At 33.0% G+C, this 17098-nt stretch overlaps 1 protein-coding gene across 12 annotated transcripts in view; it reads left to right on the forward strand.

Annotated features, from left to right (window-relative positions):
* Window positions 1–2889: 2889 nt before the first annotated feature.
* LOC106078842 (E3 ubiquitin-protein ligase XIAP-like) overlaps window positions 2890–17098 on the forward strand; it is a 37445-nt gene continuing 23236 nt past the window's right edge. For 4 of the 12 annotated variants that reach the window (XR_008777569.1, XR_001219903.2, XR_008777570.1 and 1 more), the window contains exons 1-4: window positions 2890–4230; window positions 7029–7941; window positions 8132–8307; window positions 10199–10232. Coding sequence is in view for 7 of the 12 variants with exons in the window: in XM_013239877.2 (XP_013095331.2) it covers window positions 7332–7941; window positions 8132–8307; window positions 10199–10232; window positions 13403–13569 (987 nt within the window). In the remaining 5 variants the exon portion in view is untranslated. The other 8 variants (XR_008777568.1, XM_056026872.1, XM_056026873.1 and 5 more) reach the window with 8 other exon arrangements.

Here is a 17098-nt window from a genome sequence, read left to right on the forward strand (position 1 = left end):
AATAATAAAAAAATAGGTTGAAATATAAATAATTAGTATATATTTTTTACATAAGTTATAAATTTGTATACAAATTGTGTGAATTCTATACTAAAATTGTCCGCCCCCTCCCCTTCGGGGGGGGGTCGGCAGAGTGGGGGGGGGCGATCGCCCCTACCGCCCCCCCCCTGGATCCGCCAGTGGTCTCACTTTACGACAACATTGAAATCATAGAGAAGCAAATAAATGGCTCTTTTATATTTGTTTTCTACATGAGTTTTTTGCACAAAAAGAGAATAGCTTACTTAAATTTATTCAATGTCGTTCAACCTATTCTAGTTAATTCAGATAAAGTATTTCATTAAAAACCTTTAATTAAAAGAGAATATCATATTTATGATAATTTCGGCATGGCTTGAACAATAAATAAATCGATACAGTTATCATATACATACCCAAACACTATTCATTCGGTCATTAATAATACAAGTTTATATATTAAGACATAATAGTCTTTTTGACATAATATTAATAATAATAGTAGTAATAGCATTGTGGCAAACTTAGGCAACTTATATAATTCATAATAACAAATAGCATGCTATAAAACATTCGATTTAAACATATTGTTTTAGGATCAACTAAAGCCAATCAAAGCCTAACCTAACGTAGATCGATTTATTTACTTCAGATTCATATTTACCTTTTAATTACTTTCAAGAATGAAAGAAAATTTTTGAAAACACCTTTGGAAAAACTTAAAATCCTTGTCATCGAAACATTTATTTTGTTTGAATAAAAAGGGTGACAAGGGGTGAGGTTCTAATAGGTGAATAGTTCTTCTAGCCGAGAAGGTGAGAAGGCATTGAGCTTCACGGATGAATAGATATATATATAATTATTAGACAGAATTCAAAATCTATTTATATTTAAAAGTATTATTACCAATAGAGAGCGCTTCTTTAGTACAACATATATGTGTATAAAAATGTAGCTTTCAAAAGCTATATTTTAACTAAAAATAATGTAACTGCTTAAAAACGACGGTGAATGTCAAACGGAAGGACACAGTGGAGGTCCCATTGGTGGTCACAGTGTGGTCCAACATGGACATATCAAAAGACAAAATTACAGCGTACAATATATGTTTAAAGAATGTGCTCTAAACACTGGAGGATTCAGGGGGGGGGTTCGAATTTTAGTATAGAATTCACACATTCTGTATACGAATTTATTACTTATGTTAATAATATATATTAATTATTTATATTTCAACCTATTTTTAGATTATTTTGCCCCCCCCTCTACTTTGTTGGCAGATTTTGTGGGGTCGGGAGGGGTGAATGGCATCAATCCCGCCCCCCCCCCCTAAACTTTTATCACAATTTATTTTTAGAAATCACAGTTTGCTAACAGAATCAATTACATATCTATATGATTAAAACTTGTTATTGATATTTTTACCGATCTTTATATTATGTCGTTCCCCTGTTGGCCGATTGAGGGGGGGGGACGCTAATACCTCTACTGCCCCTCCCACCTAAACCCTTTGAGTAAGGGGGCGGTCCTACTTTTATGGAGAAATCATAGTTTGTGAACAAAATTAGTTGAATTAATATATTATATTATGTCACTCCCTTTCTGGTATCTTGGGCGATTCGGTGGGGTAATGGGGGGGGGGGCATCGCATGTACTGCCCTCCCCACTCTAGCCCTCTGAGTGGGGGGCGGTCTTAATTTTGTGGAGAAATCATAGTTTGTGAACAAAATTAGTTGAATATATACATAATGTAAGCTAGGTATTGATATGTTAACCCATTTATATATTATGTCGTTCCACGCTCTAATCTCATATTTTATGATTAGTAAATATAAAATGAAAAAAGGTTGGAAGGGGAGATACATGCAATCGCATTCCTCCCATCGGACAAACCAATACTTTTTGTTTTATAGTTAAGAAATTACAAAATAGAAAAAAAAATTAAATCTGTAACTAGTATAATTTATATATGCTGTAAATTAAATTCTTATATCGAGTCGCCCCAAACTTACTGTTTAATGGTTAATGCCAAATGATATCATTAGCAGAAATTATAAAAAGGAGCGAGGATTAATCGTTTTCATTCTAGTCAAGTATAGCGACAGACTTTATGTAATTTCACAAGAATTCATCATAATTATTTTAAGAAAGACTTTGCTTTGGAAAAGTTAGATTTCATACGAAATTTTTCTGTATAATAGTAATGATTGAGATGAGTTCTAAACCCAAATACAAATTTCTTAGTAGCATTTTTTCGAACCTTTCCTCAATCCTTATGTGGGAAGCGTGGTCGAGAGGCCAAGTGCGCTAGAACTTGGCTTGGCTTGGCTACCTAGAAGGAGGCTCGAGGTTAAGGCAGAGTTGTGTTTTCTGAGCGCCTAAAGGTTCTATTTAATAGGATGAATAATGAGGTTTAGGTCTATACATAGCTATACGCTATATGCACGTTAAGCATAGGGTTAGGGTTTACATGGCGTTAGGGTTAGGGTTTGGAAAAAAAAAAAGCCCCACCCCTTCCAAAGTTCTGGATCCGCCAGTGGCTCTAAATAACGTAGAAACAGTGGGGGATATCTAAGAGAAGAATTTATCGACAAAACATAGAAGACAAAGTAGTTAACATGTGGTTATTATAAAGTCAAAGTTGGTCCTCGAGAAAGAAATAAAAGAGAATGCTTAAGTAGGTTTATCGACTTAATGCGTTTGTAATACATGATTCTATCTATTAATAGCTAGAGGCTTGACATTTCAGACATTACTTGCGGTTCTGATTCCTTTTACGTTCATTACATAACTTTGTAGTATTGCTCTTCAAGAAAGATAAAGAGAGTCCAAGAGGACTTCTACTATTCAAGTCGTTTACATCAGGTAATTACAAAGTGAGGCTAAACTGTTCTGTGTTGTGTTGTAGCTCCCGACAGCTGGTACAACTACACTATTGATGGCGTAGTATTTTATTTAATACAATCTGAATAAACCCTGAACAAACTAAAATTAAAAATGTGACTTTAGCTTTTAATTATATAATATATACAGCTTTCGACTTTCATTTACAGCCATACATCTCAAAACTGTAAGAATTGTTTATTAATTAACAATATTTAATTAATTCACTAATTGGTTAATGTTTGGGTTGATTTATGTTTTTGTACCAGACTGACAGACAGACAGACTTTTTTCATAAAAACGTTGTAATAGCGTTAAGTCCAAGTAAAGGTTGAATTTGTAACAGATTTCATTGCGCTACTGTATGTAGCTCGACATAGACAGCACAGAGTAGTCTATTCTGAATAGACAATAAGACCGCTACAATTAGGCTCTAGAAAATACTCAGAATGATAATACAGGTGGCCACATATTATGTATTTTACAATTGTTAAATATACTTTTAATTTTATAATTTAATTTTCTCTAGGTATATTTGATTATGTAATCATACCAGGCCTCTTATATCTTAACCACTCTGTATAAACTTCTAGACACGAATAATACGGAGATCTGTGGACAAACAACACAAACTAATCTAAACAATTAGCTCTAACTGATTTGCAGGAAACTCACAGATTTTAGTGGTACAATTTGTTTTTTTTTAATAAATAAGTTTTAATGTCAGATGTAGGTGGGGAGTGACATTTGGCTGTTGGACAAAATGTTTTGGTTGACACGTTAATTTAAAAAATCGACAACTAATTTGTAACTCCGGATATTTTCATGTGTTCTTCTTTCTCACAGAAAAGCAAGCTATATTTAGTGTATTTTGTTTATATATATATATATATTTAATGATGATGACATAAAATACAGATTTTCCCGTTTTTAACTATCAGGAAGAATTCACAAGATACTCTTTATAATTTAGAACTTGAATGCAAGGATAGATCTGCATTTGAATTTTGTTATTCAAATTTTTATTAGCTGCAATGACATTAAAATAATAACTACTTAGGATTTCATTAATACTCCTTACTTCATAGTTAGTGTATAAAAGTGAAACAAAATGTGTTAGACCGTGTTGCTCAAAATGGAGATTTTAAGTGACAGTTTTATTCGAGCTAAGAGTGACCCAAACTTTAACGTTGGACTTTACAGTAACAATGTTCAAATAAAACAGTTCAAAAGAGTCACAAGAGATCCACATATTGACAAACTGGTTAATACCAGCCAATACGACAGCCCCGAAGGACACTCTTAGCAGAATAAAGTTACTAAATAAAGGTAGGCTTACCAATATTTATCTAGATGTACAAGATGCTTTCAACAACTTTGGATAGATTCATCTAGAATTTCTTTTGTATAATGTAGTTGAAAACAGTTTAATATAATGAACAATGTCTGCAGTGTTTGAATACAAATGGTACTCAGGAACGATCATAAAATACGACATAGGAAAAAAAAAGTTCCCGTTTCAGACCTTGTGGTCTATAGGGCAGATGATGTAAAGGTCATCTGTTTCTGTGGCCTACGGTTAACAAGGGTGTCGTGTGGCCAGCACAACGACCAACCGCCTTTACTTTTCCCTAACTAATGTCAGGTACCCATTAGAGCTGGGTTGACTCAGAGGCGCCCGAAGATCCCTAATTCAAAATCCCAGTCTTCACCAGGATTCGAACCCCGGTCCCCGGGGGCCACCGCGCCTCCACGACATAGGAACAGTGCTCTTATCAATCAGTGAATTATGTGAATACAAAAATTTGGTCATAGCTGTAACAATGACTAGGACCTATAAACATTATTTCATAAAAATTAAATGGCTGAATTAAATTTCTACTGAGAAAAAAAAATAAAAATAAAATGACTGTTGTTGCCATCAATACAAGAATGGGTAAAAATAATTAAAATAAAGGAAAATGTGTAATGGTGAAAATAATTTTTTTTTTTATTTATTCTTGTTGGGAAATTCCGTTTTTAGGATGGTGGATAATGAGCACATTTTGAATCGAACTAATGATATTGGATAAATGGAGTTTTAAATTATTAAAGTATCATTTTCAGAAGAAAAAAAAGCTCTAAATAAACATAATAAAAAATATACACTAAAATTAAAAAATAAAAGGCTCTTAGATAAAAAAACTCGCAATTATACTGAGCTTAATTTATACACAAAGAGTCTTTCTAAAAGATTGAAACATTAATTAAATCCAAACAGCCTAGCAACACACACGGTGGCATATGACCGATTTGTGCATTATTATTTAAAAGACATGTCCAGTGTGTAGGTGCCTTTTTGTCTTATATAATTCACTAGCTGACATGTCCAGTGTGTAGGTGCCTTTTTCTCTTATATAACTCACTAGCTGGCTACATTCCCTTGGATCACGTGCCTAGCAAGCAGAAATACCGTTCTGTCTGGAAGAGGTAAATACATTTATAGAAAGCAATATAATTTAAAGATAGAGCTGCACACACCAGAATTACTTGGAAAAATCATGATTACTTTTGTCAGGGCACATTAAGATAAAACCACAGATATTTCATAGAGCTGTCAAGTGTGCAACCAATTAGCTCCGATGTAACCCTCTAGTCGTCCGAACCCTCCAGACTGTAATACTGTTAACGAGAATGATGAAGACATAGAACACGTTTAGATTTTAGAACTACGTTCTCACTCATCTTAGTCTCTGCTGAAGTTTTGTAGCTTTTACTCATGCACTCTTTCTGGATCATTACGGCAGAAGACTTCTAGTAGTTCAAGTTTCATACATTTGTAAAAATATTAAACCTACCTTAAGAATGTATATTGATTAGTCCATACAACTCTTTAGCTGTGATTTTCAGTCTGCTATAGTGACAAAGTGAATTAAGTTCGAATTATTAAGCAATTTTTTTCTTTGAATTTAAATGATCTAGACCAGTGATGCCTAAAATACGGCCCGCGGGCCAGATCCGGCCCGCGACGTGGTTCTATCTGGCCCGCCGAAATGTTGGCACGAAGAGTAGACTCCCCCCCCCCCACCCCCACCAAAAAAAAAAAAAGAAAAAGGTTGACTTATGTATCTTTACCTATGTTAGGGCCCTCAATTTTTCTTTAATTGATTGGTACCATAATATTTAACATTGGTCTGCTTATGAAATGAGAATCTACCAGAAAAAGAGAACGGATCTTAACTTTTTTTTTTGTGGAGCTTGATAATAAGCCAACATATTTTATTTGTAAAGATAGTGTGGCTGTTTAAAAAAAAGAACAACATATAAACGTCAGTATGGAACTAACATGACGACATTCTTGGTTTGAGCCGCGAATAAAAAGATCGTTAAACTACGCCTACAGATTGAAGGATCGATAGGAATATTTACCAAAAAAGCGACAAGAAGATGAGTCGGTAGTAAAGCTAGCTACAATGTTGCTCTATTTTAAATATAGAAATTAAGACATTTTCTGACGCGTGAAAAAAATCGCTTCAGATATCCAATTCCTTAATGTAAATACTAGATCCACGGGTTTCTAAACAATTAATTACAAATTCAGGTAAATTTCATTTCATTTTTTTTTTTACCTTTTCGTTCATATGGCCCGCGACACGAGTGTCAGAAATTATAATGACCCGCAGGTCGAATTAGGTTGGGCATCACTGATCTAGACCTACTTCTAAATAATCAGTCTCTAGCATTGCAGTATCAAGATTCTTAAAAGGGAAAAAAATGGAATCCACCCCCCCCCCCGCCCGAAACACTGGAAGGGGAAAAGCGCTATTAGATTTGTTCAAAGTGTGCTTCTGTCAGTCTGTCACACTCAGCTCTCAGAAATTAGAACTTACAAAGAGAAATGAAAAATCTTATTTATTTATAAAAAAAAAAAAATACGTCAGAGGATTGTTTGAAATCGATCTTCTGACTTTATTAAACTTAATATTATTGGGCATCGCACTGCGAATAATATGAAGAAGATTTGTTATTGACAATAAACATAATTTAATACAAGTTAATATTCATTATTGAGAAATTAGCTCTATCCTCACAATAGACAATAATTGACATAAATGGAAACATTAATTATTTGTCTCTCTTATTTTTAGATTTTGAAAGAGAAGAAGAAACATGTGCTTTCAAAATTTTCTTACTAAAATCAAGATGTTTCTTCTGACCCGCCCAGGCGAGAATAGAAACAAACGAATGTTCCAAAAAATACACACAAAAAGAGACGATATGACATACAATCATTACAGAATGATTGATCTTATCATGGAAAAACATCTTAAACATTAATAGAACTTGTACTTCTACAGTTAACATTTAAAGTTTAAAAGGAATAGACTTGTATTGTACAGAAATACAAATATTAACTTTAATAACTAAACATTTTTCTGAGAGTCAGTTGTATGGAGAATAGCATTGAAAGACTCACTGGTAGTGTAGTTGCGATTCAATCCTCTCATCATGGTCAACCTGACGAATGTGTGCCATCAGGATTCAAGTATTTAGAAGGTGGTGTGGTGGGTGTAAGCAAAGAGATTTTATCATCTGTTGCTGTAAATAGCCTGCCCTTAAGTAGCGTGCCTGTAGCATCAGGCCCTGTTAGTAGAGAGACCATAAGTCTAGGTAAAAGAGTGACCTCATGTGATCTGCCTGTAGCAGAAAGTGTAGGTTCAAGTGCTGTGGTTGAAGCTTTAAGTGTTGGAAGTGGAATATCTGTAGGAAGTGACCGTCACATTACAGATAGTCAAACTAATATACCTCAGAATGAGAACTATAGTGACGGAGCTTGTGGTGGTTTAACAAACAACTTTCGCTTATCTGAAAGGAAAGATATTGGTAGCGCAAACATTGAAACTGTTACATCCAATGCTTCTGCTCTGACTATAATTGATAATGCAAGACCAAAGAGAACAGAGATGGCTTCAAAAATTAAAAGGTTGAAATCTTTTACTAGTAAGAATAATATATATCAAAGGAAAGAGGATCTTTCATTGGCTGGATTCTATTATATAGGTAAGATTACTTAAACAAAGAGACGTTTTATTCTACTAGATAGAATAAAATTAATTTTTAGAGCATACAGAGACAGACATAAACAGAAAGACATTAAGACTGGCTGTTCAGAAGAAGTGACGAATGTACGGACAGGCAGATTGAAAAATTCATAGATCATCATTCTACTATTATCTTTTTACATCCAAAGGTTATGGCGACTGCGTGCGGTGCTTCAATTGTGGCGGTGGACTCCATGATTGGAAAGAGGATGATGACGTTTGGGTTGAGCATTCCAAGTGGTTTCCAGAGTGTACATATGTCATTGAACAAATGGGGGAACTTTTCGTTCAGACTGTCCAACAGCTTAAAGCTCTACAGGAAAAGGTAAGAAGTACAATAATACTCAAGTGTGGTCGAGGGGCTAAGTACGCTTTAACTTGGCTTAGCTTGGCTACATATGAAAGGGGCTCAAGACTCGACACCGGACTCGGGCAGAGTTGTGTTTACTGAGCACCTAAAGGCAGCACGGAAAACCTTCTCCAAGATACCCCCCCCCACCGCACACTGGTATACAACTGAGATTGACCTTAACGCTCTGAGCATGCTATAAGCACGAAAGTAGCGCTATATAAAAGCTATAATTAATTTAACTGATACTTAAATATCGATTGCTTGATCCAGCATTGTTCCTACGTGTTAGACCAGGGGTGGGCAACATTTTTGTATCGAGGGCCGCATTAAAAAAAGTTTGGAAATGGCGGGCCGCACATAGAAAGATAAGCTTGCTGTGTAGAATGTCTTTTAATTCATATATACACTGTATTACCATTTTTTTATTGCTGTTGTCTTTTTATATCACAATATCCCCACAAATATACGCTTGTACTTAATGTGCAGTATTTTACTTCTTACACTCGTGCATAATGTTTCTTAACTGTGAAACTATCTTACTAGTTGCTACCCCTGTGTATGACTGCTGTCAAATCACAGTCAGTCAAAACATTGACCAGTGATTATACTTGTTTAGTTTCCACAAAAAATGCTTTCTCACTGAATGAGACAATTTATGTTCCGGAAGTTAAATGTCGGGACGAGCGAAGCCTGCCCTTGTGGAGCATCACCAGAGAATGCTGACCACGTCCTTCAATGGTGCATACTAAATCAAGGGACCCGAACAAGACTTTCCAAAGACTATTCGGAGAACTGCCTGATCTGGAAACCACTACGTGGTTCATCTCAGATATAGGATTACTGATCTGAACCCTTCAACATGTAAAATGAGAATGAAGAAGAAGAAGAACTGATGTATGTATACCCAAATAGTGTGAACGGCAGCAAAGTTTTTTTAAGTGTGGAAATACAGCTTCTGGCACCCATAAAACTCCCATGGTAGTGCTGACTGGAACTTCTCTTTGCTTTGAGTTATGTCATCTGGAGCTGAATCGGCTTCTCTTAATGTTTAGTTTTCACAAAAAATGCTTTCTCACTGAATGAGACAATTTATGTTCCGGAAGTTAAATGTCGGGACGAGCGAAGCTGGTGTTCACACTATTTGCTTGTAGAAATGGAAAAGCGTTTTTTGAAAAGATTTAACATGCATTTACATTTCATATGTAAACAATCAATTGCAATAGAAATTACAAAATACATGAAATTTTGTCTTCCGCTCTTCATTAGAAATATTGATAACAAAGTCACAGTCAATGTCCTTCAAGTAACATAACAATTTTTTTAGAGATTTTATACTCTTCTCATTTGCATTGCCCATGATAAGCTAGCGGATACATTGGGTTATTTATTCATAAAGCAGAACTACCCATAGTTAACTCTCTTGGCTCTTTTAATGAAGTTTCATTTTTGTTTCTTTTGCCATAATTTAATGTTTCGATAATATGCAGCTTTGTGCAAACTTTCCTGTTTCAAGTTTATGGTTCTCAGTCAAAGATCGAGCCCCATCAGTTGTTACACGCCTACCCAACACTTAAACATTGTGTCTTGAATTGAGTGTATTGATGTATAGCCAATAAGCGTAATCTTCGTTTACTTAAAGCTTTTTATAATGAGACAGTTTCAATAATTTATATAGATATTTTTTAAATATTTGCATTTTTATATCTATATACTGTGGGCACACCTGATTTCTGAAGGTGTCGGCGGGCCGCATAAAACACCTCGGCGGGCCGTAATTTGCCCACCCCTGTGTTAGACGATATATCATCATATATCAGAATTAATTAAAATGTCACTGGTACCAACACTTCTTTTTTTTTGGCAGGTTACTTTTACTGATGTTGACATTGTCTTGGAAGGTAAGAAGTTTTAAGAGCATTTTCAACAATTTTGTCTAAATCTTTTAGCGTAGCTTAAGTTTAAGTGACTGGACAAATCATACATCGACCAAAAGTAGTTTACATAGATAAAAAATATGTTCTTTAAATATATGCTTTATTTTCAGTTTGGACGTAAAGTAACTAATTTCGCTCTTATTGTGATTTATAACAATCACAATTGTAACAAAAATAGTGGTAGCTTTGAAGTAAAAATTTAAAAAAGATTAAGATTTTAAAAAATTAGTTTGTAAATATAAAAATTTAAAAGATTTCTTCCGAAAACTAAAAGTTTCATTTACAATAATTTCGAGCTCTAAACCTTACGCACAGACAGAACAACTACACATAACGAAAATTGGCTTTATTCCTTTTGTATTTTTCGGGACTCTTAAACTTTTTTATACAAAATTAAAAACTCTAATACTAATTTATTTAAACCAAAGAACTTCATTATCATATATATACCAAATACAAATTTTTCCAGTGAGAAAAAAACTTATTGTTACTTTCAATGTCATTATATTGGAATAACTAAGTGCGTTACACTGTCAAAAGTAGTAGAGGTAAATTATCTATACTTTCCTCCTTCGTCATCCCCTGTATGTTTTCATTAATGTAAAGTGTAAATGTTTCATACCTTAAAGTGAATGTCAAAACTAGTATTATATAAAGCTAATAGGTAATATTTATAAATGAGAAAATAATTTCGTTCTTGTTATTTTCATGGAACATTTATATTCGAAACTTTGTTGTTTTTTTATCGTTAAATATATATATATATATATATATATATATATATATATATATATATATATATATATATATATATATATGTATAGATAAATATATATAAAGTAAAGATGTTTCTGTGGCCTACAGTTAACGAGGGTGTCATGTACCCAGCACAACTTTTCCCCAAATAATATCAGGGTGAACTCAGAGACGCCCAAAGATGCCGAAATTAAAAATTCAAGTCTTCACAATGATTTGAACCCGGGACCCCCGGTTCGTAAGCGAGGCCCTTTACCGCTTTGCCACCGCGCCTCCATTAAATATATATTTATATATAATATAATATATATACCATATATTTATAACATATATTTATAACATATATGCATGCTTTAGAGCCCTTCAGCTTGTAAAAAATTACTGATATCATACACTTTTGTGTAAAACCACTACTAAATATGAACATTGCACGTATATGTTTATACTTGAATATTCATACACAATGTTTCAAAACAATATTTCATAGTTTATAATAGTTAATGATGGACATTCTCTATCGCTATCATAAGTGATCATCAATTTATCTTTTTCTGTCTGTAATACAACCTGTAACTTTCACTTCTACTGTAATTAAACCGAGACTAATTGTTTAAGTAGGCCTGAGCACAGACCTGTGAGGTGACTACCTGTGATCAGTGGAGACAAATATCTCATTGCCACGTCTGTGTTCAGACCTATTTTAACGATTTAGCAGGCGAGAAGGAAGATTTATTATTTTCTCTGGTGTTGCCATCATGTTTTAAAAGAAAATGTTTGCTAGTAATAGTAGGTCATAGTTTCTCATACTTTACACTGGTGTATGGTCAGTTCTTGATGCTAACATTAGACTTCTACTACTGCTTCTACTAATGGTATTATTTTTATCTGGCGAGGATTAGGCCTAATCAAATTTCACACATATAGCTTAGCTTACATCTATCGAACACCTCCAACACTCGGTACTTCTCGAACACCGTACGATATTATTATGCAATCTTATTTATGTTGAAGATCACTGCAAAACTACTACATTGGTACTGCGCATGCACCATTTTCGTTTACTTTTGTCGTGTGTTTGGTTGATTTTCTAATAATAGCAAGGTTCAAGTTCATCACAAAGTTCATAGCTATGTAAACTTCCATTTTTTGGCCTTTTGGGAAGAAGGAGCTTAGGTTAGGCTTAGTGTTATTTTCAATGTTGAATACTGTCTTATCAAGATGAAATTCGATTATTAGGCTTCTTGATAGATGGGGACACACATGTGCTCTATTTAAAATGGCGTCTATTGACCCCATGAATATTAATTAGAGGGTTTTTGGGGGGTGTTTGATTCTAATGGGTATTTTGATGTTTAATGGACATTTGATCGTAACTGGAGTTCTTGAACATACTATTTTTAGAAAAAAAAAAACCAACTTATTAAAAAAATATGAATCTTTAATTTAAAAGATTCGGATCAAATTGTGAATTAAAACTTTCACAATTATTTTTTTTAGACTTGTTGTCACTACTGCTCACGTAGGTCTATATATTGGATTCTGCTTGATCTTCAAGTATTAAATGCTCCCATTGCAGAAATTAAATTGAATAACATTTCTCTGAGAAAAGCAACATGCAGGCACATCAACACAGAAAGAAAAAAAACAACTGCTATAGTGAGAACAATATTGCGTGGAAAGGGGGAGGAGCCAATTATAAATAGACAGGTACCATCGGTCAAGGCACCAATTAGGTCACCAAGCATATTTAATACGTAGTCATAAAACATAATTTACAAGCTTATACAGCTCATAGCTTAGGCCTTAGGGCACAAGAAATATATAGCGCTGACAAAGTGTCCCATATTTACCATATATCTACCATAGGGTCTTAGTCTTAGCCTTAAGCAAAACTTAGGAACTTAGGCTAACTTGACTTATGACCTTTTCAAGTCAACAAAATACGGCACTGGCTGGAATTTAGTGTGACTCTGTGAGTTTATTTTTTACCTAGATAAGCGATATGTAAATTATGAAAATGATTTAGACCTCTCTGTCTTGACATTGCATAAAAAGAAAATGATATAAATAACAAAATTTAAAGATCAAAACACTTTTAAAACACCATTCTTCTCATGTGTTTGATAGTTTCTTAACTTGTTCGATAGATGTAAGCTACTCTATTTGTTTTGCTCCATAATATCAAAACCAGCCCTTTTGGCTGCATAGTCTATCAAAGTACCTAAAAGGAATCGCCAGTTATCACCTACGACTATGTGTAATAATACAAACTCCAATTGCTATCTTGTATTTTAATGTTTCTCTTTTTTAAAAAATGGATTAAATAAATAAAAATAATTATAAATAAGAAACAACATTTTTTTGTTACAACTAAATAGCCCAAGCACAGTTAACAAGGTGCAAACGATGCAACCTGCGAAAAGTTGATGTCACCTTCTACCCCTGTGGACATGTCTCGTGCTATTACTGCGCTCATATCAACACGAGACGACCCTGTCACGTCTGTTTATTACGCATTCGCAAAAGAATCCATTTAAAAGTATAATGCTAGTCAATGCTAGTGTTATATCAAGGTCTGAAATTTTTCGAGATGAATTGTTGAGTGGAGTGACGAGTGGACATTGTTGTTGCTATTGTTATTGAATTGCTTTTGTATAGCGCAATGTTCATGCTTATAGCATTAGAGCTTAACTCGGAAGACTTTTATTCTATAATTTCTTCAGTGTTGAAATCTTAAGTATTTATTCATATTGAGATTTATAGAATTAAAACCATTAGTTTGTAGAAAGCATGTAAAAGGCTTTCTGTGTACTCTGTTATGCTTTTAAAGTAATTAAGGCAAGCTAGTTAGAATAAAAATAAACAACACTTTTTTTTTATATTAAAACCAAGAGATCAGTATTTTAAAAAAATAGGCTAATTAAATGATAAGTCATTAAAGTAGTTAATTAATTTGGCAGCTTTTCTAAGCCTGCGGTATTTACCATAATTGTCATAGCTTCAGGTGGTTTTGTAAATCTTAATAAAACAAACGTTAGACGATTTTTGACAAATCTTTTTTCTTACATTGATTCTATTTTTTCTTTTTTTTTTTTTTTTTCTAAAACCGTTATATATTGTCTAGTAATGTATTTCAAAAAAATTTTGTATTTTCTCGCTGGGACAATGTCCTTTAAAACACAAACAAAGATAGTTAAAGATATAAAATAACTTCTATTGTTTGTTTTTAACTGTGAAATAACAGACTCTTTCATCCTTTGAAAATGTAAAGGATTTTTTTAAACAAAAACATTTTGTATGTAGAAATAGGTTTAAAGAAAAGAAAGGATTAACCCAATTTAAATACAAAATATTTACTACTTAGTAGGCTTAGTGTATCTTTATTTATGGGGAAACTGAGAACCAATTAGCTTTTTAGTGTATCCTCAGCTCAAAATGAAAGTAGTGTTGACACGCTATGTATTTTGAAAGTTACATGGTAAATTTTGCACTTTTGTGTTGGCAACATTGAAGTCTAACTAAGCGTCGTTGACATTATTTAATTAATCGTAAAAATTTTCCCTATGTATAATGTAGAAATGTTTCTTACCCTACTTATATTGCAATACAGTGAAATACCAACCTAACATATTTGAGAGAAAGAGGATAAATAATTTTGTAACATAATAAATAAATAGTAATTTGGTAACAAAGACTAAACAGCAGCCTTTTTTTTTGTTTTGAAAATGTCCTTTTTTATATGTTTTGTTAACGTTTGAATATATCCGTTATTATCTGTTATATATTATATTCTATCTTAACATTAACTTTTACATATAGTCTCTTAAATTATAATCAAAATATATTTTATATTATCTTTATAAAGTTGAAACCTATTAAATAATGGCCAAATTATTTTATTTCAAAGTTATGTTTGTATTAAATTAGGCTTGAAACTTTTTTTTTGTTTTTAATATCTTTAAGACCGTTTCAAGTTTTAACGTTGACAAGCCTCGTCCAGAAACTTAAGCTGGAAGGTAATTAAAAATTTCCGACGGTGTTATGAAGAGCTTATGTACCTAGCCAGCTGTCAAATCAGCAAGCGTGCAAAGTGACCATGGTCAAATGTCTATAACTTCAATGTATACGTTATACATTAAAAAAGTTATTGAATGAAGCACAAGATTTTATTTTATACTTTCAGACCTATATGCAGGCGTTTTGTTAGTGGATACGTTGTTTTACTAAATGATTAATTTCGATGCCTGTCTTGAAAATAAATGTTAATCAAACACCGTAACTGTTTAAAATAATCAAAATAGCACTTCCATGTTGGGTGAGAATACAAATATTGTTGTAGGAGAGAGCGAAAAGAATTATTTTTAATAATGTATAATTTATAAAAAAAAAACACTACTATATATTATAAGACTTGATATCTCTGGAATTAAACATAACCCTCTTTTAGCATGTACTATTGATGAATAAGAGACGAAACTACTGCATGAAATGTCAACAAACGATTTCCTCTGGGGACTAGATACGAAGCTCCTTCTACCCAATGCTGACGCAGAGACACAAATTACAATATACAAAAAAACACATGCATCTAGAATTATAATTCGCATAATTTTACGCCGCTCTTTAAAAAAGAAAAAAAAACAACTGCGAGTTTCAATGGAGCCTTTCAAGACAGTAAGTAAAGCGAGTATTTAAAAAAAAATTCTTCAATGTTTTTTAAAGATTAGGCTCTTCTATATTTTGAATACCGCTTCTCATCACAAAGGCAGATGTAGCAGGAGGTATAGATACTATAGTAAGATTAAAAACGAAAGTTGGAGCATTTACATAAATATGTATTTTTTATTAAAATAAATTTATCAAAGCATTTGGTAATTTTATTTAAATTTGTCTTTCGAATCGTTAAGTAATAAAGTTGATGCACATTTATCCATTTTTTTTTCTACACATCAGATTCTAGATGCATCAACTAATTCAGAGGAGATAATAAACAAAAATCTCTAACTGTACTACTTTGATTTGATTGCTAGAGTTTAATATTCCTTTATATTTTAACTTTCCAGGTAAGAGTATAAATAGCGGAAACATGTTTCTGTTGGGTATTTCATAAGCTGTAAGTTTGATTTTAAATGTATCTCATGAGTTTGTCATTCAATTTGGTATTGTATATTGGAATATTCTCTGCTTGTTTATCCAATCTATGATTTCAGTTTGGATTAATAAATATAATGTTGGTTCAAATATACAGGCTACGCTTTGTCTGTGTGTCTTTAGAATTAACGAATGAGATATACAATTATAATAACCACTTGGTACCAGCGTTACAGTTAACAAAACAAAAGATATAGAAAGTTAAATAAACAAACATGTTTCTGTTATGTAAAGCAACTATTGTTAATTAAAATCAAATTTCGTACAGTTTCCTTTTACCATTTGTGTGCTTGCTAAGACACGGCTTTGGTAGATTATCAGCCCGAACGCCGCTTTTCCAAAAACTTACTATTTAGCTTCTGTATTTTATTTTTTTATTTTCTGTATATCCCAAAAAAAAAACGTAGTCTATTTATAGTGTCGTTATTACGAAAATAAATAACGCAGAATAGACTTTCGTAATTTTAAGCATATTCTTTCCAAAAAAAAGTATTATATGCCTGAATACGTGCGTACAAAGTTTATTAAAATAATATTATTTAATATTTCTTTGGTGAGTAACTAGCCTTTGTGGACGCTTTAAAACGTTAACCAACAAAGCCAAATTATTATTTTTGTCTCGGAAACACCAAATACATTCCAGGGCCTATTAAAGTTGTGTGTGTTTGTATGTTTTTGTGAAGATTTTCCGCTTGTAAAGGTCTGTGGGGTGGGGAAAATAGCCAAACTATAGACTTTAAAATATTTCGATGTTGAATTGAGATGTCGAAGAAATTTCAAAGATAAATCAATGCATAACTTTTTATTTGGGGAGGGGGAGAGAGACCATTACGATATGCAGGTTGCAATAAAAGGTGTAGGGGCAGTGAGAGAACAGGGGTGAGAGAAGGAGAGAGAGAGAGAAGGAACAGAATAGAAGAAAG

Source organism: Biomphalaria glabrata, chromosome 4, assembly GCF_947242115.1.
Source record: "Biomphalaria glabrata chromosome 4, xgBioGlab47.1, whole genome shotgun sequence".
NCBI lineage: Eukaryota > Metazoa > Mollusca > Gastropoda > Planorbidae > Biomphalaria > Biomphalaria glabrata.